Source organism: Diospyros lotus, chromosome 8, assembly GCF_014633365.1.
Source record: "Diospyros lotus cultivar Yz01 chromosome 8, ASM1463336v1, whole genome shotgun sequence".
Classification (NCBI taxonomy): Eukaryota; Viridiplantae; Streptophyta; class Magnoliopsida; order Ericales; family Ebenaceae; genus Diospyros; species Diospyros lotus.
Genome location: NC_068345.1, coordinates 33737452 through 33761899, shown reverse-complemented (window position 1 = coordinate 33761899; position 24448 = coordinate 33737452). Strand labels below are relative to the sequence as shown.

General features: G+C 37.0%; 1 protein-coding gene across 4 annotated transcripts; it reads left to right on the top strand.

Annotated features, from left to right (window-relative positions):
- The first annotated feature begins 384 nt into the window (after nt 1-384).
- On the top strand, nt 385-9980 carry LOC127808803 (cinnamoyl-CoA reductase 2-like). 4 transcript variants are annotated; one of them, XM_052347436.1, is made up of 7 exons: nt 412-517; nt 5243-5276; nt 6786-6955; nt 7561-7746; nt 7887-8049; nt 9151-9340; nt 9592-9980. In XM_052347436.1, exons 1-7 carry the CDS (start codon nt 482-484, stop codon nt 9722-9724), a joined length of 912 nt encoding a protein of 303 aa, XP_052203396.1. In that variant the 5' UTR covers nt 412-481; the 3' UTR covers nt 9725-9980. The 4 variants fall into 4 exon arrangements, with proteins under 4 accessions (XP_052203395.1, XP_052203398.1, XP_052203396.1 ...); XM_052347435.1 differs by lacking the exon at nt 5243-5276 and having other exon boundaries at nt 385-517; XM_052347437.1 differs by lacking the exons at nt 412-517; nt 5243-5276 and adding an exon at nt 798-1116.
- The last annotated feature ends 14468 nt before the right edge of the window (nt 9981-24448 follow it).

Here is a 24448-nt window from a genome sequence, read left to right as displayed (position 1 = left end):
ATAAAATTAAAAAAAATAAATAATTTTATATAATATTTCAACATATGTATTGAATATTTTTATGAATTAAATTTAAATTTATACATAAAGTAAAAAAATTATATATTTTTAAAATTATTTTATAATTTATTAACATGTAATTGTAAGTATTTTAGCAATTGAACATCAGTTACAATTTTTTTTAAAAAAATTATATTTTTTAAAATTTATTTACATTATTCAATATTATACCCATTTTAGTCTTTTTGCCAAGTTTAACAGTTTATCAATTTTTACAAACCAAACATATAACTTTACAGTAATAGTTTAAAAACATATTTATCCAAACACGTTATTGATTTAAATACTACCTACCTTTAACACTACCACACAACTTAAACACTATCTAGCTTAAAATTAGAAATGGCGGAGAAGGGGAGGGTGTGCGTGACAGGGGCAGGAGGGTACGTAGCTTCATGGTTGGTGAAGCTTCTCCTCTCCAATGGCTACACCGTCCACGGAACGGTCAGAGATCCTCGTAAGCTTCCTCACTGTTCTACTGCATCTATCTGCTAACTTAATCGATTCAAAACCCTTATGATTTTGATTATTTTTTCTTCGGATTCGGTCTCTCACTTTTCTGTTGACTTTTTGCTTCCGATTTAGTTTCTTCTTATGAAAGTACACATGGCGTGTCTCTTCTGTCTGTGCATAACAAACATGATTGATTGCCTTTTTTAGGTCCTAATCTGGTTTGAATTTGGCACTCTAGTTGCTGTTGCTGAACCCACCCTCTCAGTCCTCCTTTTTTATAACTAATAATTACCTATGGGCTATCTAGTAGCCTGGGCGATCAAGACTCTTTTCATTTTTTCTGGTTTGTTAAACAATCATATCCCAGATCCACTCTTATTGTCTGGCTCATTTATGATTTGAGTCTGAAGAAGAAATTTGGTTCCTTAAACAATCATCCCTGATCCACACTCCTATTGCGTGGCTTCCGTATGATTTGTTTCTGAAGAAAGGGTTTGGTTCCTCAAACAATCATATCCCAGACCAACTCCTACTGTCTGGCTTCTGCATGATCTGTGTCTGAAGGAGGGATTATTGTCCTAGTTCTTTTGCTGCTTCTGTCATGTTAGCCATCCTAACTCCACTGCTGCTCCCTCTCACAATCTAACAACTCAATCCAACAAAAAATAGAAAGTAGAGATTTCTATGTTTGTGTATGTCCCGACTTAAGTGTTAAGTTGTACTTGATACATTAAGATTTGATATTGTTAGTGTATGGCCTACAGCTTAAGTGTTAAGTTGTACATAATACATTAACATTTGATATATTAATGAGTAATATATCTATTTGTTTCATATTCATTATATTCAAATGGCACATCTGTCTTTTATATTTAATTATATAAGATGCTTAAAGACAAAATTCCTAGGGATACTCTGTGTAGAAAATAATTGAAGCGTGACTTTAATTGTAAAGTCTTTGATACACGCAAGAGTATGGCTTAAAAGATCCTTGGTTAAAAGTGTCATTGAGATGGGACATCAATGCGCAAAGAGATCGGTGTGTGCTATGCTGTCATCTTAGGGAAGGTGGCAATTGATCTTAACAGACTATGGGCATTGGATGCCTAAGTTAGTACACGGGTGCTTGTTAGAAAACAAGTTCATTGGACAGTGGCCCGACTCGAGAATTTCAAATGGATCTTGCAAAGAGTGTCTAAGGAAACCTCTTATGGCGATTGTGCAAGTGATCTTTCGACTTCAGATGACCATAGTGCCTTGCATGTGGATTTGTATACCTTGAAACTGTTATGGAAGCATCTCAATAAGGCTTGTGAGTGCGGTAGTGATTGGGTGTGCCATGAAGTATGCGAAGGCTGTGAGTGGTCAAGATATTCATTGACCGCAGTTAAAGATGACTTGAAATTTGTGGCCACAACTGGATGTTGATCCAAAGGAAGTCATCATTTCAGGAGACCAAAGAATATCATGATCAAACTGAAAAGGGTTTGACACTCTTTACATATCCTTGTTTGGTCGAGACACTTTAAACCGATGAAGGGATTGAATTGCATAGGAAGACCACCACTGAAAGGTAGTGATCACAACTTGATCCTTCTACTAATTGGGGATTATGATGGGTTGTTAGACTCCGCTCTTGGTCTATGGCATTTGAGAAATGCCATTGCCAACATAAGTAGAAGCCTAATGGATCACACACGTAAGGGCAAGTATCACTAGGTAATGGCAAGCTCATTCAGGGTTTGAGGAAACCCTTATGAAGAGCTAAGATAAATAGAATTCATAAATTAGGTTTGCCAAATTCCACCTAAAATCCTAGTTGGACTAGATTACCTAATTGGGGACTTAGGTTTTGGTGGAAATTGGTACCTAATTAATCAGAATTTTATTTATGGATTAACCTAAGGCTATTGGGGTGATTTAAGGAGTTAAATGGGTTGTTTTAAATGTGTTTAAAACATAAGGCCCAAAAGGGTTGTTTTAAAGTGTTTAAAACATAAAGCCCAAAAGGAGAATGGAAAGAAATGCCTAATGTTATGTTTTAAAGTGTTTAAAATAATAGCTTAAAATACCATGTGGCCCGAATCCCTTTAATTAGGGTTTTGTGCCTAAGGGTTATAAATAACCCTAAGTGGTTCTTTTCATTGATGCCACGAGATGCATGGAAAATAGTGATGCATGAGAAATATAAGAGAGCTTCCACAATTCCCCTTTTGAGCTAGCACTATTCAAGGCTTAGGAAGTCGCCCCCTTGGAGGTTCTTGGTGTTGCTTGCTTGCGTGAATACTGTTAGAGGTCGGACACTTGCAAGGCCTTGTTATCGCCTCCATCTAGTGTTGGTTTTGAATCTTCACTTCAAGTGGTAATTCTTTGCCCTCTCCTCCGTAATCTATTCCCTTGGAGAGATCCTAAGGGAATTTATGGTTAAAATTTTTTATTTTTCGTTGTGCTTATGATCCGTAAATTCCTTCATTCTTTTCCCTGACCTATGCAATATTTACTTGCTAAAGCTAGTTGCCATTGTTTCCTTGTTGTTCTTAGCCCCGTAAGTTCCTATTATAATTGTGATCCAAAATTCAAATTTAATTGTGATTGAGACACTAAATTCAATTGTGATTGGGGCACAGCTACAATTGAAAATTTATTTTCGTGGCGAATCAAGATTTATTTTTGTGGCTCATTTTTCTAATCAGAATATATCTTATTTATAGATAAGTGGTGGATTTATAAATAAGAACCCAATTCCCTGGAATTATTGCAGCAATATCACAATTGTAGAAGCAATATCATCATAGTGATATTTTGTTCTTTCTACCTGTCGTTTTTCCTAATTTGGGTTTTCCACATAAATCTTTTGTATTCGTTTGTGTGTTTGATGATTTGATCGTAATTTATTTTTGATCCTAAATTCTTACAAACTAGTATCAGAGTCGTTAGATCAAACCATCAACATCTTGGTAGATCTCATATGTTAGAGTTGAAACCTTTGATCTTCTTCATCACTTAGGGTTTCTTGTTACCGCCACCATCAGCTGCTTATGCTTTGTCGTCGTCAGCCTCCAGTTCGCATGTCACCATCGATCGCCTTACCCTTGCAGTCACTGTTCCCGATCATCACAATTGTTCTTGTGCCTTCTCCGATTGACATGTCTTCCTTGGCTAACATTCATCTTCTCCGGCCTTGGTTTGCCCTGTCATAGCCGTCGATTTGTCTTCATCTTCGCCATTGGCTGACTAACTGTCATTTTTCGCTTCTTTGATCATTTGTGATAGCTCTTCAACCTTCTTCGATTGCCTTCCACCATCTTTGCATTATGCCATCATCGGGGGCCGTTGGCTTATGTCTAGCTTTTACCATTGCCATTGATCATCATTTGTTGTTCTCACTAACCATGTGCCATTCGCAGTTGCTATCGCCGACTGCTTTTGAACTTTTGCCATAGTCGACAGTTTCGAGCTTTGCCCTAGATCTACCCGAATCCAACAAATCCAGCCTACCAGATCAGATTAGTTCAGATTTGATCCATTCAAGACTAAATCCGACTTGCCATATCTATCTAGCCCAGATTCGATAGATCCAAATCTATCTTGTCTAGATTTGTTATCCAGATATGCTATCCTGGTTTGTTTTTTGTTAAGTTTTTCTTTTATTGGCTTTTGACACTATTTGGGGTTATTTGATCTTGGCAATGACAACTTTGAAATATGTTATTTCATTATTGGACAAAAATATTAGATTTTCGAGAGAAGACGTGAGCAATTTTGGCACATATGGATTTAGATGATGTGAATACTCTTGATTTAAATGGTAAAAGTACATTGGTGAAGGTGGAGCGATTAAGGTCAGTAAAGGTATGCTGAGGCAGATCTTGTTATCTATACTTTGAGTGTAGTTAAAGATATCAACTGTAGTGAGTATTGTGTGGATTTAATTGGTATTCATTAGGGAGACTAATTCTTCGTGATTTTGCTAGAAGAAAGAATTATGAATAATTTCATATTTGAATTTCACGTCAAGGTGGAGTTTGTTATAATTGTGACTTGAAATTCAAATTTGACTATAATTGGGACATCAAATTTGATTGTGATTGGGACACATCTATAATTGAAGATTTATTTTTATTGGTAATCAAGATTTATCTTTGCGGCTCATCTTCTGATCATAATATAGATTTATACAAGTTAATCCTTTTTTTGTATACATCTATAGATAAGTGATAGATCTATAAATATTTACCCGATACCTTGGAATTATTACAACAATATCATAATTGTAGTCACAATATCATCATAGTGATTTTATTCTTTCTGTCTGTGATTTTTTTTTATTTGGGTTTTTCATATAAATCTTTGTGTTCGTTTGTGTGTTGATGATTTGATTGTAGTTTATTTTTTATCCTAAATTCTTATAGTTCCAATGACCACTTCTAGAGTAAATGCCAAATACAAGAAGTCTACACATATAGGTGTCATGGTCTTACTGATTAAGTGGTCATATTTAGTTGCTAGATTTGAGAGATTCATTGAATTGCAATAACCAATTATCAAGAGTTTGAGTTGTTTGAAGTAATCACCATTGTCTACTGCCTAGGAACTCTGAGAAAATGGAGTCTAAAATAAGAAGGCAGGATCATGCATATATAAGAATGTGTATCGTTACCTTTGTCAACATACCGGTGTGGTTCTTGTGTTTTCATAAATCTAATTTAGTTCCAATCTTGTTATGTAGGTTGTCCTCACTTGTATACTTTGTAGAGTAAAAGGTGACAATCCGCCAGCAGGAATGCATAATCTAGAAATAAAGACTTTCTTCTAGTTCCCGGGCAAACTCAATTAAAGTCTAGCTAATTCTAGTTCTCTCCAAGAGACATTAATTTATTATCTTTCTTATTAACTTCAGCTATTAAATGTTGATCAGTTCCAAACTCCTCTACTCTTGAAACTTGTAGTCCATAGAGGATTGTGCATAGTCAAGGATTTCATCATTTTACCCAAATGCCTATATAAGCTGGGAAACTTAATGGAGAATGGGAGTTGATGATTTATTAAGCATTGTGAATGCCTCGACTTCCATTAGAGAGTTGAGTGATTCCTCTCAAGAATCAAGTGGTGGCTTGGTCATGTCAGTGGTTCCCTAATTAGCAAGGTGAATGAGTGCCTTGCCATTGTTGTGCTGATCCCGACATATCCTTCTCCTTTTTTCTTCCATGAGGTTTCTCAAATTAAATTTTATGCTAGCCTGTCACATTTGGACTGCATCGCTAAAATAATGATGCAGGATCATGCTTATATAAGAATGTATATCATTACCATTGTCAACATACCAGAAAATAAAATATAAATAAAAAGAAAGAAATGCTTAATATGAATTTCAGAGCAACCCCAGTTTGTTTTTTATGTTTATTATTGTTATTTTGTATGTATTGTTATTGATCAATGTAAAAATGAGTGTCAACCTCTACAAAACATATTTTCTTTTATTTAGCCTCTACTATTTGAAGACATAATCTCTTTCTGGAAAATGTTTTAATAGATTGATCAGATAAAGAAAATAAAGCACAATGGTAAAACTAAGCAGCAAGAATTTGTTTGTTTGTTCAATTTGTTAATGTGATAAACCCCCCAATAATAATAGTTGGGCTTGTCAATAAGTCTGAACAAATTTCACACTTCTATTTTCAGTAAAAATTAGTCAGACTAGAATTTATCCTCATAACATAAATTCATTTGGAAGATATGGATCTTGTGGATGGACATTTTTTTGCAATTAAATGAAATTGTCTTTAAACAAATAAGATTTCAGTTTTTATAGGAGGTTGTTTTAGAATAGGGTAAGATATCATTGAACACCCTAAGTTAATTGTTTTAGAACCCATGTGGTTAACTCCAACTAGTGTGATTAAAGCTTGTTATGAGGATGACAACAATATAAATACAAGGATAAAATGGACATAAGGGTAAATTTATATTTGGTCTTCTGACATGTTGATGCGAGCTTGTTTTTATTAACTCTGAGCATAAACAACTACTTTTGTTAACTCTTCAAAAACAGGATAAATGGTAAGAAAAAATTTGATACAACATTTAGAAGAATAGAGGTGGTGAGTTATATTTCTAAGATGTGTGGAGAATGCTTTGTCCATTGAAACCTTAGCTGAGGGACAGTTAGTGATAGTTACTCTTCACAATATCATGTAATTGGAAATCTTTATATATACTATAATACTAATATCTTGAAGGGACTTTTAAGTCTTTACCCATGTATTTTGCAGATGATGAGAAAAATGCTCATTTGATGAAATTTGAAAAAGCTTCTGAGAACCTGCAACTTTTCAAGGTAGACCTGCTGGATCGCAGTTCAGTTTCTGCAGCCATCAAAGGATGTGATGGAGTCTTCCATGTTGCCAGTCCAGTTCCCTCTGGCAGTGTACCCAACCCTGAGGTGAGAATACCCCATGATTTATTAATATTATTTGCATCCAAGTCTATTTGTTTTTGCATTGGCTTCTGAGCCTGGGTGGACTTTTCCAGATTGTGCATTGTGGGAGGACCATGCCAATGGGACTGAGACAGATCCGTATGCATATTTTCTGCTGTAGCTTACATTCTTATACATGGGCCATAGTGGGGAGAGCTTATGCATATGAACTGTCAACTCTACATGGTATTAGCTAACCAACATAGCTGTCTTTTTGACTGTTAGGCAAGTAATGATAATATATCTAGGAAGAGGCCTGAGTGTACCTAACTTCTCTACCCCTGATCCCATTGGTCCAACACAGCTTAATATGTATCTATTGGTTCTTGATTGCTGTGACCCCTAACTCCTAATTGCATCTGTGGGGAAAAAAAAAAAAAGAGGAGGAAAAAACAATCCTCTGTTAAAAGTTCTAGGGGTCATCTAAGTTAATAAATTAGCACAACTGAACGGCTACGAGCTGTTTGCAATCAATATATTTTTGCATTTTGTGGGACTTTAATTAGTTTAACATATTATTGGTTAAGTTTGTTTATTGATTCCACAGTATCTAATAACTCTCTTTGTAGGTACAACTAATTGAGCCAGCTGTAAAGGGTACACTTAATGTACTCGAGGAAAGTTCTGCAGCAAATGTCAAGAGAGTGGTGTTTGTATCTTCTGGAGCTGCTGTTTCCATGAACCCTGCTTGGCCTGAGGGTCAAGTGAAGGATGAAGCTTGTTGGTCTGATAAAGAATATTGCAGAAAAACTAACGTAATCAATTTCAAAGGGCAACTTTAATAATTGCATATTTGCATTATAATTATATTCATTTCTTCTTGGTATTATTCTGAGCTCATTTGAAGCATGTGTTTTTTCAAGAATTGTGCTGACTTCCTGATTCTGTTATCTAGAACTGGTATTGCCTTTCCAAAACAGAAGCAGAAAGTGAGGCACTGGAGTTTGCAAAAAGAAGTGGACTTGATGTTGTGACAGTGTGTCCAACTCTTGTTCTTGGGCCAAAGCTCCAGTCTTCAACAAATGCTAGTAGTTTGGTTCTCATCAAGCTTTTGAAAGGTACCCACATGGATCAGACCTATTTTTATTTTCATTGTTCTTATTGTCTCTATTTGAAATGTCATGCGCATAAGTGGCCGGCGCAATTTATTTACTGAATTGGAATGCCAATTGTAAGGTTCAATGCTTGAAAAATTAAAATTGGTATTGCTTCCACATAATAGAATTGCTTTTGCCTTCGTTTTTTTCCTTCTTACCAAGCTTTAAGTTATTATTGTGGTTTCCCATTGATGTCCCAAGGTTAAATTTGCAATGCTCAAAACCACGTGATGATAAAGCCTAAGGAATGATGCACGTCATTCAAAGTTATGAAAGATTAAGACTGGCTCTCTAGGATATTTGAGCTCCCAAGTCTGGACTGGAAATACTTGAATTGAACCCTTTCAAAAACTTTGAATGTTGGATTTTATCTGAAACTGGACTTGGTGAATTGGAAGTCACCTGTTATTTCAACTAGGGTATCTCTGGTGTAGGGGGCTCCCCACTTTCGAGATTCGAGAGAGTGTTGTTTTTGAATGCAAACTTCCCTTGTTCTTCAAAGAGGTTTTTCTTGAATTTCAAGTCACAAAGGAGGCACCTTGTTGCTATCAAGGTCGCTGTCACCTGCTATTTCAACTGATACTGCAATTTAAATAGGTTTCCTGCTATTTCAATTTGTTGTTGTGGTTTGAAAATTCCAACAATTGCTTTTAAGCTTTTCACTTGAAAAGCAATATGGGTCTGTTGCGGCAACAGTTGTTTTATGTTTTGTCTTGATCTTAATCTCTGCACGTTGTTTACTTGATTGAGTTTTTGGAGGATCCAAATTGAACCTTCTAGCAGAGAGATCGAACTAGAGTTTTTAATATTCTGCCCATCTAGAGTGGCAAATCTATAGTTTCACAAATCTTTTTGATTTTATATATGGCAGATGACAATGTCAAAGAACTCAAGAGACTTATTCCTAGTCTTGCCCCTTTCTTTCCATAATTTTCTTTTTTATGCTACAAGTCATCTGCTTTAGATTTGTTCTTTTCATCTTAAGTGATGGATAGGCGACGTATTTAACTTCAGTCATAACTTCTCTATCCCAACTTCTTGTCCTGTCTGATGACCATGCAGAAGGATACGATGAAGTCGAAAACAGGTCACGGATGGTGGTAGATGTCCGGGATGTAGCTGAAGCGTTGTTACTGGCATACGAGAAGCCTGAAGCCGAAGGAAGATACATATGCACTGCTCACTTGATCAAGTCAAAAGATATGGTGGAAATAGTGAGGAAAATTTACCCCGACTACAATTATCCTAAGAAGTGAGTTTTTATCTCCATGCCATGATGCATCCTCATCTGAGAGGATTTTGCTGTTATAGACTCATAGGATCCTTCGTGGGCAAGCTTTAATGGTATCACAGATTTGAGTTGTGAGAAAAGCCTCTTGCAGAAAAGCCCAAGTGACACGACAGTTGCTACACTGCACACACCTTTTAGACTCGATGGGATCATTAAGATCACTTTCATTGGAATTTTAGTTATGGTTTGTTATTTCATTCATGTGCTGGCAGGTTTATTGAGGGAAAAGACAGTGATAAGCTGAGTTCAGAGAAATTGCAGACGCTGGGATGGAGATACAAAGCATTAGAAGAGACTCTGGTTGATTCCATCGAAAGCTACATACAAGCAGGACTTCTGGACTGAAAGAGCTTTTCTTCTTGGCACTCTGTGTTGTGTTGTAGTGTTTTCAATTTGCACATCACCCAGCATTCTTATTCTATACATGTTATGGATATGTGTTCATATGGTAATTTGAGATAGGGGAGAAATTGGGAGATTTCTTGCATTCATAATGAGGATTAGTCTCTCCTCCTATGGTTTGAAGGCCTACACGGTCTTAGGCCATTACATGGAGAGATCTGAAATCGTTTTATGGTATGCGCTCCAGAGATATATTTAATTACAGATGTAAGTCGGCCAATGAACTGGGTTTCACTCATCACTGTCAATTAATTAGATAAATATCAAGAAGCAGCTTGTCCTTGACGTCTACTTGCTCTTGGAAATCTGTAATTATATATATTCACTCGAGCTCGATCGGAACAAAGAAGAGATGAGGAGGATGACGAGAATTGGGGAGAAAGGAAGAGTTTGCGTAACAGGCGTCGGAAGAGAGGATGCTTGGCTTCTTGGCCTGTGAAGACGCGTTTCCTTCTCTCCTTTCCCTGTTTGGTGTCTCTTTTCTCTTTCTTCTAGGTGGTCCTTTCCCTTTTGTTTGGTCCTTCTCCATAGTTCTCACATACTTTGTTCATAATAGTTAGGGTTTTTTTTTAATTATTTGGATAGACCGGAACTAATTATCAAATTTGCATATTTAAACTCATGATCAAGTAACTGGATCATAAAATAAAATTGAATCATCTCAACCCATTAAAGTCAATCTAGTTTGGTTTTGGTCTAAGGCTTTATATATTTTGAGATAAAATATTTTATAATAAAAAAAATATTAGGTGTTTTGAAAAATATGTAAGGGGCAATTACCAATGGCATGAGAAAATATGTACCCAGTCGTACTTGATTGCACTCTAAGTAGGGATGACAATTACAACCGAAGTCGTGGGGAACCGAAGTGAAATCGAACCGGTCAACGTGGTTAAAAATCATTTCACTGGGTAATGGTTTGGTTTGGAAAAAAATCAAACATTGTTTCAATAGGTATGGTTTGATTATGATTTTCACTGAATTCAAATCAAAACCCGAATCAAAATCGAACCGAATATATATATATTATATATACACATAATATATATATATATTGACTAATATATTTTTTACAAGTATTTTAATTAATGCATTACAAATATATAAAATATTTAACATTTATAAAGTAATTAACAAATACAAATAAAACATAATCTTAAATTATTTTTTTTATCAATCAAATAATTATTAATAAAAATAACTAATTAAATATTTAAAAAAAATAAAATCTGACGAGTATTGATCAAACTAAAAAAATAATGGTTAAAACTGAAACCGAATGATTTGGTTATGATTTTTAATTTTTAAAAGCAAATGAGTAATGGTTTAGTTTTGGTTTTAATAGTTTAAATTTAGTTTGGCTATGGTTTTTGGCAAAAATCGAAATCAAACCGAACCATTACCAACCCTAACTCTAAGTGTGGACATACTAGGCCTTCCACGTGGAGAATTGGGTATGAATATAGAAATAGTTTCTATACTCATTCTGACTTCAAGTAATAGGTATATTATTTATTATATTTTATATGATGAAATAATATTTTCTTAAATATTTAAATTATGTATAGTGTGTATTTATTGCTCTCGCTGTGTATATTTGATACACATAGAATTTTAAATTTTATCTGCACCACTATACGTGAACTCTATCAATAATATTACCACCAACATTTCAAGACCTAAAATTTTAAAAAATGAAGAATGCTCAAAGACTAGATTTGCCAAAAGAAGGATATCTCCTTACTAAAAGGTTTGTTGGTGAAGAGTGTCAAACTTAAATTTTTCTCAATATTTGAACTTACAACCTCTTGTTTTTCTTCTATCTAGACTATTTCCTAAGTGAAACTTGCAGGGACCCTATTTTAAGTTTGGCAATTCAACCATTGGGTGCCAAACTAAAGCAACTTAAAAGCAAGTTGGTTAAGAAACGCTTGAAGCTAAGTATCACATATGTTGAAACCTAACATTTTAGCATTACAACCTACTCCCATTATTCCAATTATTTGGGAGAACTTGCATATAATCAAAGATTTGAAAAGCTCATCAAAATTTATACAATCCCAAGATAAAAAGGAGACAAGAAAAAACAAAGAAGAGTTCCACAACATCGAATATTCCAAAAAATGAAACATTTTGTTCATGAAATCCTTTTACAAGTAAATACAAAGGAAATAAAGTAGGAAGAAAAAGGCATTCTCAAAATTGAGTCCACACCAAAGTGAGGGGACTTGGCATTCACAAGTCCCCTCATGTATTCAGCCTCTCCACGTAACATTCTTTTAAGCTTTCTTAACATATTCAACAAATTGGAGATACCTCTCCCAAGCATTAAATAGTGTGGTGGAAGCATCATCCCAAGCCAATTGAGCCCTATCCTCGACATTCATGACCCAAGCCTCGGAGACTTTGCCAAATTCTATGGCTTTATAATGAGTGTTCTTCATTTCTTGGACCTTGGTAATCAGAGGCGGATCTAAGAGCAAATTTGGGGGAAAGCTAACCCCAGATCCATGAGTATTTTAGTCTTTCTTTCCCTAAATAGGCCAGATCTGTAAGGCAGATCTGGAGAAGGGCTAAATTTGAGGAGCTGCAGCTAGCCCATGCCTGCCCCCCTTATATCCGCCCCTGTCGATAACTATCTCTGACCACTGAGCATCCGTGACAAAGATCTCAACCTTAAATTGGTCTAATCTAATCGAAAGCTTGTCAAAGTCTCTACAATTTCACATTAGTGTCATTTGCTTCAAGCCTTCCCCCCACTAAATCAAAGTAAAAAAACTAGCCTTTTGCCTTCGCCTTCTCATCATTTGCAATGTAGGCTTCCTCCTTAGCATACACCAAGGATAACTAAGAGATAACTAGCTTCAACTTTATTCTGTTTTTATTTTAGCCAAAATTTAGACAAGATTTGATATATTGTTGAGATTTTTTTGGCAAATAACAGTTTTGATACATTTCTATAGCATTAAACTTGAAACAAAACGCATAGCTCAAATTGGAATCTAATAAAATCTGAGAATAAACCTAATCCCAATATTGACACCCCAATATTGACAATTTGAGCCCCAATCAATTACTGAGAATAAACCTAATCCCAAACCTTCAAATGCAACTGCACAAATATATGAAACCAACACCTCCATGTACCGCTACTACTGATTGATGGATAGGTTAGAAGTACATTGATATTGTGAGATCAAGATGTACCACTATTATTGATCGATGAAGTTATAGTTTAGTGATAGATGATAGTGTTGGTGAGACTAAGGTCTCAAATTCAAGTTTTATAAGCTCTAGTTACTTTTTTATCAAGTCATGAATGATATAATTTTATTTATAAAATTAAATAAATAAAAAAAAGACGTGAGAGATTTCAATTGAGAGTGATCTTTGGAGAGGATAAGATTAGTTGGGGCAGAGAAGAACTGAAAGAGAAGACTAGAACAAAGTAAAGACTAAAACCATTAAAATGAAAAGAATTATACATCATTCTATTCAAAATTATAGTTCCGCTTAATTATCACTGGGTTCGATTTTTCAGCCTTTCAAGTTCTTAATGTTTCGACATAATTCAACTCAACTTATATTATGGATAATAAAAATCATGTCAAACTAATCGAAAATGATCCCTTTGATATATACAAATCAAATGCATACCTCTATTGTGAGGTACCTTTTAATTTATCGAATATATAAAAAGATAATTTTTAAAAAATATATATTTTTACCATTTTAAAAAAATTCTTATGACTTTTAGCTTTCCTCTTCATCTACAATGACAAAATTACTACAGTTTCAATTTTTTCATCTTTTTACTCCAAGTTTTAGGGTTTAGTGAATCATCATAATATACAGAGATAATTACACCTATCCCTTTTAATTTTTTTTTTAAATTACATACATTATTTTTGTATTTTTGTAAATTATAAGACCTTCTCTTGACCTCCAAAAACATGTGACGCAAATCGAGTAGCCACGTCAAAAAAAATTAAATGCCAAAAGTACCCTTATTTTCGATCTCCACTGTCTTTCTTGCCCCTTTGCCTTTTTCCTCTTTCAACATTGTGGCTATCCCTTATGACACCTTGCTAAAGAAATTGATGGATAAAAAGTCAACCACATCAGCATCATAGAGGGTAAAGGATGGTAAAGTGTTGTTAACATGCATGACCCCACGTGGACTATGTTTATAAAATAAAAGGCATAAGGGATAAATACACCCTCCAACTCTTTCCTCATACCTATTTGGCCTCTCTGGCTCTCCCAACTTGAAAGTAGATCTATCATACCCCTAAACTTTTAATTTTGTTACAATTATATACCTCATCTCTCAAATGAGTGTACATGAGATACATGTGCAATGTTAGTGAATTATCAGTGAGGGAGGGAGAGAGGAAACAAAGGTTGGAGGGAGAAGGATGATGAATGATTGATGGATCTTCCTCGTCCCGACAACCAATAGAGCTTCATCCTCATTCGATGGGTCGCTTGGCCAAGACGAGAGCGTTGATAGGTGGGTGTCTATCTATCTATGGGTCAGTCGGTCGGTCGGCCAAGACGAGAGCAATGATAGGTGAGTCTTTATCGATTGGTGGGTCAGTCAACACAAGGTTAGTTGGTCGGCCGCGTGAGGAACCTCTGTGGGTCGTTGGTGCAAGGAAGCTCTGTCAATCAGTCATTGTACTCCTACTTCGGACATCTGTTTCCTCCTCCCTCTCTCGCTGATAACCTACTGACAGTATATTATAGAGGTTCTTATGTTAAATATAAATTATGCATATTATTTGTATATTATAGCGGTATGGCAATTAGATGGTGGCAGCATGCGTGGCTATCATATGATATAATATGCAATCTCAATTGCAATAAAATAGATGGAAGTGGCTTGCACGTGAGGAAGAAGACGGTTGCAGCAGCTAGGGGCTCGGTTGGCCTTATGGGAGGACTGCCTCGGCCGAAGTAGGCCGCGTGTGCAGCTGGACACGCAAGGGGGCTGCATGCGGGGGCAGGTGGCATTTCGACAGAAACGTCCGATTGGGAAGGCTTCGCCAGCAGGGAAGGAGAGTGGCCGGCAGTAAGGATGATGGCCGGGAGCAAGGAGCAGCCCGAGAGCAAGGAGAGTACCGCATGCAAGAAGCATGCGGCTTTCGGGAAGGAGATGAGCCCGGGAAGAAGAAACCATTATTCCGGGAAGAAGCTGCCATTGTTACGGGAAGGAGGAGTCTAGGAAGAAGCTACCATTGTTCCGGGAAGAAGGAGAGTTGTGGAAACGCTGCAACTTTGCTAAAGAAGAAGAAGACACGCACGGGAGAGAATGGAGATCTGAAAAAAATACTTCTTCTATTTTCGTAGACTATACAGTAGTCTATTTATAGTACAATTACTAACTAACCACAACTAACTGTAGTTACAGCCTCTAACTAATTAACAGTAAGTAATAATAGCTTATCTATCTCTTTCCACAATAAAAAATAAAAAAAAAATCTTTTCGACTTATCTCGAAAAAAATTAAGAATTTACACTTGCGCTGATTGTTTTATTTGATCGGTAATCCTTTTTTTTCAACATGAAACCAACTGGTATGTAGCTAATTTATTAGATTAATTAATTAAATATTAACAAAAAGAGAGCACCAAAGGTAAGGTATTATTTTTCTAAATGCAAAAATCAGAATTAAAAACTAAAGCAAGATCAAATTAAGTCACACCCCCTCTCAAGTTGGAGACAGTGGAACAAAAAGTCCCAACTTGGAAAGAAGACAATGAAAACGAACCGTAGATAAAGATTTTTGGTGAAGAGATCCGCAAGCTGATTAGCAAAGGAAATAGGAAGAGGCTGAACAAACTCACGTTTGAGATGTTCTCGGACCAAGTGACAATCAGTGTCTAAATGCTTGGTGCACTCATGGAAAACAAGGTTGGCAGCAATATGTAGGGCAGCTTGATTGTCACAGTATAGAGAAATAGGCAAAGAGAGAGAAATCCGAAGATCCTATAACAAATATGAAATCCATAACAACTCGCATACAGTGGCAGCCATGCTGCGGTACTAGACCTCAGCAGAAGAACATGAGACAGTCTTTTGTTTCTTCGTCTTCCAAGAAACAAGAGCTCCCACAAAGAAGATAGAAAAGCCTTTGAGAGATCACCTAGTAGATCGACAAACTGCCCAATCAGCATCACAATAGGAAGTAATATTAGGTGAAGTAGATGCTGGATAAAAGAGACCCATGGAGATAGAACCCTTAAGGTACTTAAGAACATGTATAGCAGCATCAAAATGAAGTTGTCGGGGAGAGTGCATAAACTAACTTAAGTGCTGCACAGTGTAACTAATATCAGGATGAGTTAAATTTTTGTATAAGAAACACCCGATAAGCCTTCAAAACTAATCAGGATTAGAAAGAAGTTCCCCCTAATTAGGGGACAAATATAAACCCAGAGATAAAGGAGAAGAAGAAGGCTTTGCATCTTGTAAACCTACATCCTGTATGACATCAAGTATAAATTTCTATTGACTTAAGAAAGTACTCGTGTATGAACAAGCAATTTCAATGCCCAGAAAGTATTGGCCAAAACCAAGATCCTTGATAGTAAATTTATCATCAAGTTGTTTTTTAACCAAATGAAGGTGGTCCAAATCACTACCAGTCAATAAAACATCATCAATGTACACAAGCAAAGCAGTGAAATGAGCTTCAGATTGCTGAAAAAATAGACAGTGATCATGGGCAAATGGTTGAAAACCAATGCTAAGAAGGAAGGAAGAGAATTCAATGTTCCACTGTCTAGATGCTTGTTTCAATTCGTAAAGAGACCACTTGAGCAAACAGACTTGCCCTGGTGTTGCTTTAGAATAACTAGGAGGTGTGGTTGCATAAAAACTTCTTCATTGAGCAAACCATGAAGAAATGCGTTGTTAATGTCTAACTGACATATAAGCCAACCTTTATTAGTTGCTAGGGCAATAAGAAGCCGGACAGTGACCATTTTAGCAACAAGGGAAAACCTATCCTTAAAGTCAAGACCCTTAATTTGGTTATACCCTTTGGCAACCAAACGAGGTTTGTAGCGATCTACTGAACCATCAGGATTGTATTTTACTTTATAAACCCACTTGAAGCCTATTGCCTTTTTACCTTTATGCAAAGAAGTAAGTGTGCAAGTGTTGTTTTTGTTGAAGTCAGATTTTTCTAGATACTCCTAAGTTAGATTAGAATATTTGTAATGATATTTGGCTGTGGAGAGTTAGTAAAAAGGAATGGATGTCCTTGTTTTATGGAAAGTTTTTTATAAGGGTTGTTAAAGGGAAAGTTGTAATAGGTATGGCCCCTCCTTAAATCATGAGATTATGTCTTTTGTGTATATATATCAGCAAGTATCAATGAGACATTATTAAGTTCTGAAAAACAGGAAAGTGTGCTCCTTCCTTTCTATGCTATAATTCTAACAAATGGTATCAGAGCTGTCTTCTTGAGGGATCTGTGAGGAAAATTCTGAGAGTGTTTGTGAGGTGAGAGATCAAACACTTTAGAGAGTGAGATGGCTTCCAGCAATTTCCTAGGGACGGGTCCTCCAATGTTTACAAAAGAAAATTATCACATATGGGTGATAAAGATGAAGGCATATCTCAAGGCTTTGAATCTGTGGGATGCAGTGGAAGTAGGAGCAGATCCTCCGCCTTTGCTGCCTAATCCAACAATGGCTCAGATTAAGAATCATGAAGAACAGAAAGCTAAACAACCAAAGGCTCTCACATGCATTCATTCAGCATTGTCAGATGTTATCTTCACCAGAATAATGACATGTGAAAGTCCTAAGGAAGCATGGGAAAAGCTAAGATCAGAATTTGAAGGAAGTGACAGGGTAAGGGCTGTTAGACTCCTAACTTTAAAACGTGAATTTGAAATGCTAAGGATGAAAGAAGGTGAAACGGTGAAAGATTATTCTGCTAAGCTCATGGAGCTTGTAAATAAGATAAGGCTGTTTGGAGAGACTTATGAAGATAGTAAGGTGGTAGAAAAAATTCTAATCAGTTTGCCAGCAAGATTTGAGTCCAAGATTTCAGCCATTGAGGAATCTTGTGATCTCAAGACTTTAACAATTGTTGAGTTGATTAGTAAACTGCAAGCACAAAAGCAGAGAACAAGTATAAGGGAGGAAGAAGTATCTGAAGGGGCATTTCAAGCCAGGCATAAAGGGAAACAGCCTGCTAAAGACTCAAAACAGCCTACATCAAACAAAGGAGGTAAAGGAAAAGGTATTATGGGGTCCAAGGAATTTGGAAAAAAATGGCAAGTTTCCACCGTGCAACACTTGTCAAAGGACCAATCATCTGGAGAAGGATTGTTGGTACAAAGGAAAACCTCAAATAGAATGCAGGTTTTGCAAAAAGCCTGGTCACATAGAAAGAAATTGTAGGGCCAAGCAAAGTCAATCTCAAGGTCAGTCCACACAACAAGCAAATTTTATAGATGAGCAGGAGAATGAATCTGCTAGTCTGTTTATGGCTTTCCAGGAAACACAAAACTCCTATAAGCAGACTTGGTTTATTGATAGTGGCTGCACTAGTCACATGTCCAAAGATGAGCAGATTTTTTCCAATTTAGATAGGTCTGTGAAGACAAGAGTAAAGCTTGGAAATGGACAGGTGGTTCAAGCAGAAGGAAAGGGTTCAGTGGCAGTAAACACTAAGCAAGGTACTAAATACATTCATGATGTGCTATTTATACTTTGTTTAGCTCAGAATTTATTAAGTGTAGCTCAAATGCTTGCAAATGGGTACTCATTATCATTTAAAGGGAAATTCTGCTATATTTATGATCCTCATGATTGCTTGATTGCTAAAGTGGTTATGGTTGATAAGGCCTTTCCTTTAAATTGGAATGTTGTTGGTGATAGTGCTAATTTTGCAAAGATGGATGAATCTGTGGTATGGCACAGAAGGTATGGGCACTTTAATTTGGCTGCTTTGAAATATATGCAAGCAAATGATTTAACAAGGGACCTACCTGAAATCCAAGTGACTAGTGATATGTGTGGTTCTTGTCAATTTGGAAAAATGCATAGACAAACATTTCCTGCTAGTGCAACATGGAGAGCTAAGGAGAAATTAGAGTTAGTGCACACTGATGTTTGTGGACCAATGAGTACAGAATTATTAAGTCAAAACAAGTATTTTGTGTTGTTTATTGATGATTTCACTAGAATGACTTGGGTATATTTCTTGAGAAGCAAAGGGGATGTCTTTTTTTGTGTTTAAGAAGTTCAAGACTATGGTTGAGACTCAAAGTGGATGCAAGTTGAAGGCTTTGAGGTCTGATAATGGGAAGGAGTATACTTCTCATGAATTTGAGAGGTTTTGTGCAGATTTGGGTGTTAGTCATCAACTAACAATGAGCTACTCACCACAGCAAAATGGAGTTTCAGAGAGGAAGAACAGAACTGTTGTGGAAATGGCAAGGTGCATGATGGTGGAAAAGAATTTGCCTTTGAATTTCTGGGCAGAGGCTATTCATACAACAGTGTATTTACTCAACAGGCTGCCTACAAGGTCAGTGGATGGGAAGACTCCAGTAGAAGCTTGGTCAGGGTTAAAACCAACAGCCAAACACTTGAGGACATTTGGTTCAATTTGCTATGTCCATGTGCCCTCTGCAAAGAGAAGCAAGCTAGATCAGAAGGCTGAAGTGGGAATTTTCTTGGGCTATTCATCCATGTCAAAAGGCTACAAGATTTATAATATGCAAAGTCAAAAAGTTTATGTGAGCAGGGATGTGGTGATTGATGAGTCTCTACATTGGAATTGGGACAAAGGTCTTGTTGAAAAAGACAAAGTTTTCTTGTAGAAAACTGAAGGGAAATCTGATTCACTGCAACTTTCTGTTTTGACTTCTAGAATGAATTCTGATAAGGCTGCTGATTCCCCTCCTGATTCTCCTATTCTCAAGACAAAATCATTGTCTGAGGTATATGAGAAATGCAATTATGCAGCCTTGGAGCCTTCCTCCTTTGCTGAAGCAGTAAAGTATGAAGAATGGAGATTGGCAATGCAGGAGGAGATTGATATGATAGAGAAAAATAATACTTGACAGCTTGTGGACAGACCTGAAGTAAGAAATGTGATAGGGGTGAAGTGGATTTTCAGGACAAAGTTGAATCCTGATGGCTCTATTTACAAGCACAAGGCTAGACTTGTTGTCAAGGGATATTCACAGCAAGCTGGTGTAGATTATGGTGACACGTTTGCACCAGTTGCAAGGCATGAAACTATAAGGTTGCTATTAGCTTTGGTTGCTAACTTGAAATGGGAAGTGTATCACTTGGATGTAAAGTCAGCATTCTTGAATGGTGAGCTACAGGAGGAGTTATTTGTTGAGCAACCAGAAGGGTTTCGGGTTTCAGGGATGGAGAACAAGGTTTACAAGTTACAAAAGGCTTTGTATGGCCTGAAACAAGCTCCTAGAGCCTGGTACAACAAAGTAGACTCACACCTACTGCATTGTGGTTTCACAAGAAGTGAAAATGAAGCTACACTCTATGTTAAAAGGTTTGAAACTGGAGAATTGTTAATCTTATCTATCTATGTTGATGATATGTTAGTAACTGGAAGTAATTCAAGGCTAATTGCTGAATTCAAGAAGGAAATGGAAGCTGTATTCGAAATGTCAAACTTGGGGCTTATGACCTACTTTCTAGGGATGGAGATTAGCCAATCATCGGCTAGCATCTTCATTTCCCAAAGAAAGTATGCATTTGATTTGTTGAATAAGTTTAATATGGAAAGGTGTGAATCTGTTGCTACACCTCTGGCTCAAAATGGAAAGCTGTCAAAAGCAGAAAATGGTGAAGATGTGGATCCTAGCCATTATAAAAGTTTGGTGGGAAGCCTCTTGTATTTAACTGCTTCAAGACCAGATATCATGTTTGCAGCAAGTGTGTTGTCCAGGTATATGCAATCACCTGGTCAGGTTCATTTAGGGGCAGCTAAAAGAGTCCTAAGGTATGTCAAAGGTACTTATGATTCTGGAATTTGGTATACAACAGCAGAAAATGGAAAGTTGCAAGGGTTTTCTGATAGTGATTGGGCAGGATGCCTTGATGACATGAAAAGCACCACTAGTTATGTATTTTCTATGGGTTCAGGAGTTTTTTCATGGGTTTCAAGGAAGCAAGATGTTATTGCTCAGTCAACTGCAGAAGCAGAGTACATAGCTGCTGCTGCTGCTGCTAACCAAGCCATTTGGTTAAGGAAGGTTTTGGCAGATTTGTTTCAAACTCAACAGGAAGCTACTGTCATTCAAGTTGACAATAAATCAGCCATTTCAATGACTAAAAATCCAGTGCAACATGGGTGTACAAAGCACATAAATGTCAAGTTTCATGCCATCAGGCAAGCTGAAAAAGAAGGTGAAGTGCAGCTGATTCATTGCAGCTCAGAAAACCAACTTCCAGACATTATGACTAAGTCACTTGCAGCTGGAAGGTTTAAAGATTTAAGGGTCAAACTGGGAGTCTCCAAGAAAAATCATGAGGAGGAGTGTTGAAGTCAGATTTTTCTAGATACTCCTAAGTTAGATTAGAATATTTGTAATGATATTTGGCTGTGGAGGGTTAGTAAAAAGAAATGGATGTCCTTGTTTTATGGAAAGTTTTTTGTAAGGGTTGTTAAAGGGAAAGTTGTAATAGGTATGGCCCCTCCTTAAATCATGGGATTATGTCTTTTGTGTATATATATCAGCAAGTATCAATGAGACATTATTAAGTTCTGAAAAACAAGAAAGTGTGCTCCTTCCTTTCTATGCTATAATTCTAACAGTTTTGTTCCAATGCCTCTAATTCATTATTCATAGCAGTAATCCATTTAGGGTCACAAGAAGCTTGCTGAAAGGTAGTAGGTTCGTTGATGGCAAGAACATTATTAAGGAAGACAGTAGTATAAGCAGGGGCAAATTGGAAAGAATTAGAGGAAATAAAAGGCTGGGAATTACATGAATGACTTGGATCATTGCAGAGGGAAGTTGATGAAGTGGCAACGCCCACAAAATGTTGAAGCCAACCTGGTTTGGTACATATATGGGTACTTCGTCGAGGAATAACAACAGGTGGAGAAGTAACAGTAATAGGAGAAGAAGTAGAAGGGAGGAGGAGACAAGGATGCATAAAGTGGTAAATCTACTGGCTGAGAAGAATTAGGTGATGAAACATTTGAGGAATCTAAAGAAGGTGACAAGCATGGCAATGGTACAGGTGTGGCAGGAACTAGGACAACAGCCTTAAATGGAAATATATGTTCAAAGAAGTGAACATCTCGGCTAACGAACACTTTTTTAGCTTGCAGGTCATATAATTTGTATCCCTTTAGATTTTAAGGATAACCAAGAAATACAGATGGAATTTATCTAGGTTGAAATTTGTCTCGATGCAGTTGTGTCATAGTAGCAAAACAAAGACAACCATACACCCGAAGATTAGTATAATTTGGAGGTTTTCCAAATAGAACCTGATAAGGAGATTTTCAAGAAAGACAAGACAAGGGAAGTCTGTTCAAAATATGTGTGGCAGCAAGAATCGATTCGGCCCAAAATTTGTGAGGGAGAAAAGATTGAATCTGTAAAGATCGAGCAATATCAAGGAGATGTCGATGCTTGCATTCAACCACACCATTTTTCTGTGGTGTGTAAGGGCAGGTTGTTTGATGAATTATTCCTCTAGAAAGAAAGAAAGTTCGACATTTGCTATTAAGGAATTCAATTCCATTATCACTACGCACTGTTTTAACTTGAGTTTGAAACTGATTTTCAATCATGGTAATGAATTGAATGAGAATCGAAGGACATTGATCCTTTTGTTGGAGCAAAAAAGTCCAGGTTGCTCTAGAAAAATCGTCAACGATGGTCAAAAAATAATTGGCTCCACAAATGGAAGAGATGTGATAAGGCCCCCATAAATCTATATGAATTAGTTCCAGAATGGTTTTGGATATAGGAATATGTGTGGGAAAACGATAGCAGGTTTGCTTGCTAAAGGACACACAGAACAATAATGGTCTATAATAGCAAGGTGTTTCAAAGAAGGGATATGTATGGGCATAGAATGAGATGTCCAAGTCTTGCATGCCACAAATCAAAAATAGATTGAACAACAGAAACATGATATAATATCGAACGACTTTTATTAGATTGAATCATACTTGAGAATGTATCAGATACGGGTGACAGCTTATTAAACTGTAATTGAGCAAAGAAAGAAGAGATATCGTCACTTGAAAAACCAGATTGGTCCAAAACGTACAGCCAGCCCTCCAAACACCCCCCACTGCTATGATCTCATTAGTCATCAGGTCCTGAAACAAACAGGCACAAGGATAAAAGATTACAAGTAAGCCCATATCTCTAGGCAGCTTACTGACCGAAAGAAGATTGAACTAGAAGGATGGTGTATAAAACACATCCTGAAGTTACAATTTAGGATGACGTTTGGTAAGGCCTACCTGAGTGACGTTAGTAGTAGTGCCATTAGGTAAAGATATGGTGATTGGTTGTGCTACGGTATGGCAAACATAAAAAAAACTAAAGTCATGACACATATGGTCTATTACGCCACTGTCAATGATCCAATGTTTAGCATAAACTGAACTAAAACAACAAAGCAGTAAAGATGAGTCGTTACCAGCAAAATTGGTGAGAACATTGTTGGAGTTGGCACTTGGATTACTGCTTTGAAGAATTCTTAATAGAGTATTGGCCAAAGTTGCACTTAATTCCTCATTTCCAGCTGTAACACTAGATATTTCCAACGGAGTGTCTTGATTTTCCCCGGTTTTATTTTCAATAAGTGCAACAAATGCTTGACGAATGTTTCTGTTCCTGTTACCTTTGTACCATTCAGGATATCCAATCAATTTAAAACATTATTCCTTGACATGTCCATCCTTCTTAGAGTATACACAAAGGATAACGCTATATGAACTAATTAGTAGACAATTTGGTCAACAACTCCAAGTTCTTGTGATATTTTGACACTAAATTATCACGAGAACTTGGCATGTTTGTGAATACCCGCATCAAATATTTTTTAATTAATTTTATCTTTACCCGCCCATTTTCAAACCACACTCTCTCTCTCAAAACCACCATCTCTCTCTCACTCTTTCTCTCTCAAACCACCCCCGCAAGTTGCAACATCTGCCCCCCACACTGCTCTTGCCCCACTGTCACCATCACCCCCGCCACCGTTGCTCGCACCGCCGTCTCCCCCGCCAACACTACGAGCACCACTAGCCGTTGCCCCCCCCCCCACTCGCATAGCTGTCTCCTCTACCAACACTGCGAACACCGCCTGCGGTCGCCTTCACCCTCACCACCTACCACTGACCACCGCCCCCCCCCCCGGCCCCACACCGCCGCTCCGACGACTATCGCCAACCCACACCATAGTACTGCCTTCGCCCCCACACAGTCGCCCGCCCCACCCCGACCACAAAAACCCTTCACCACCACCCACACCTACCACTGTCACTCGCCCCCCACATTGTCGCTCGGACCGCCACCGTCGACCCCATTGCCGCACCACACCATTTATATATACATTTATAAATATTTTGATTTTTTGCGTGTATATACATATATTTATATATATTTATATATTTTCTTTTTTTCTACTTTTT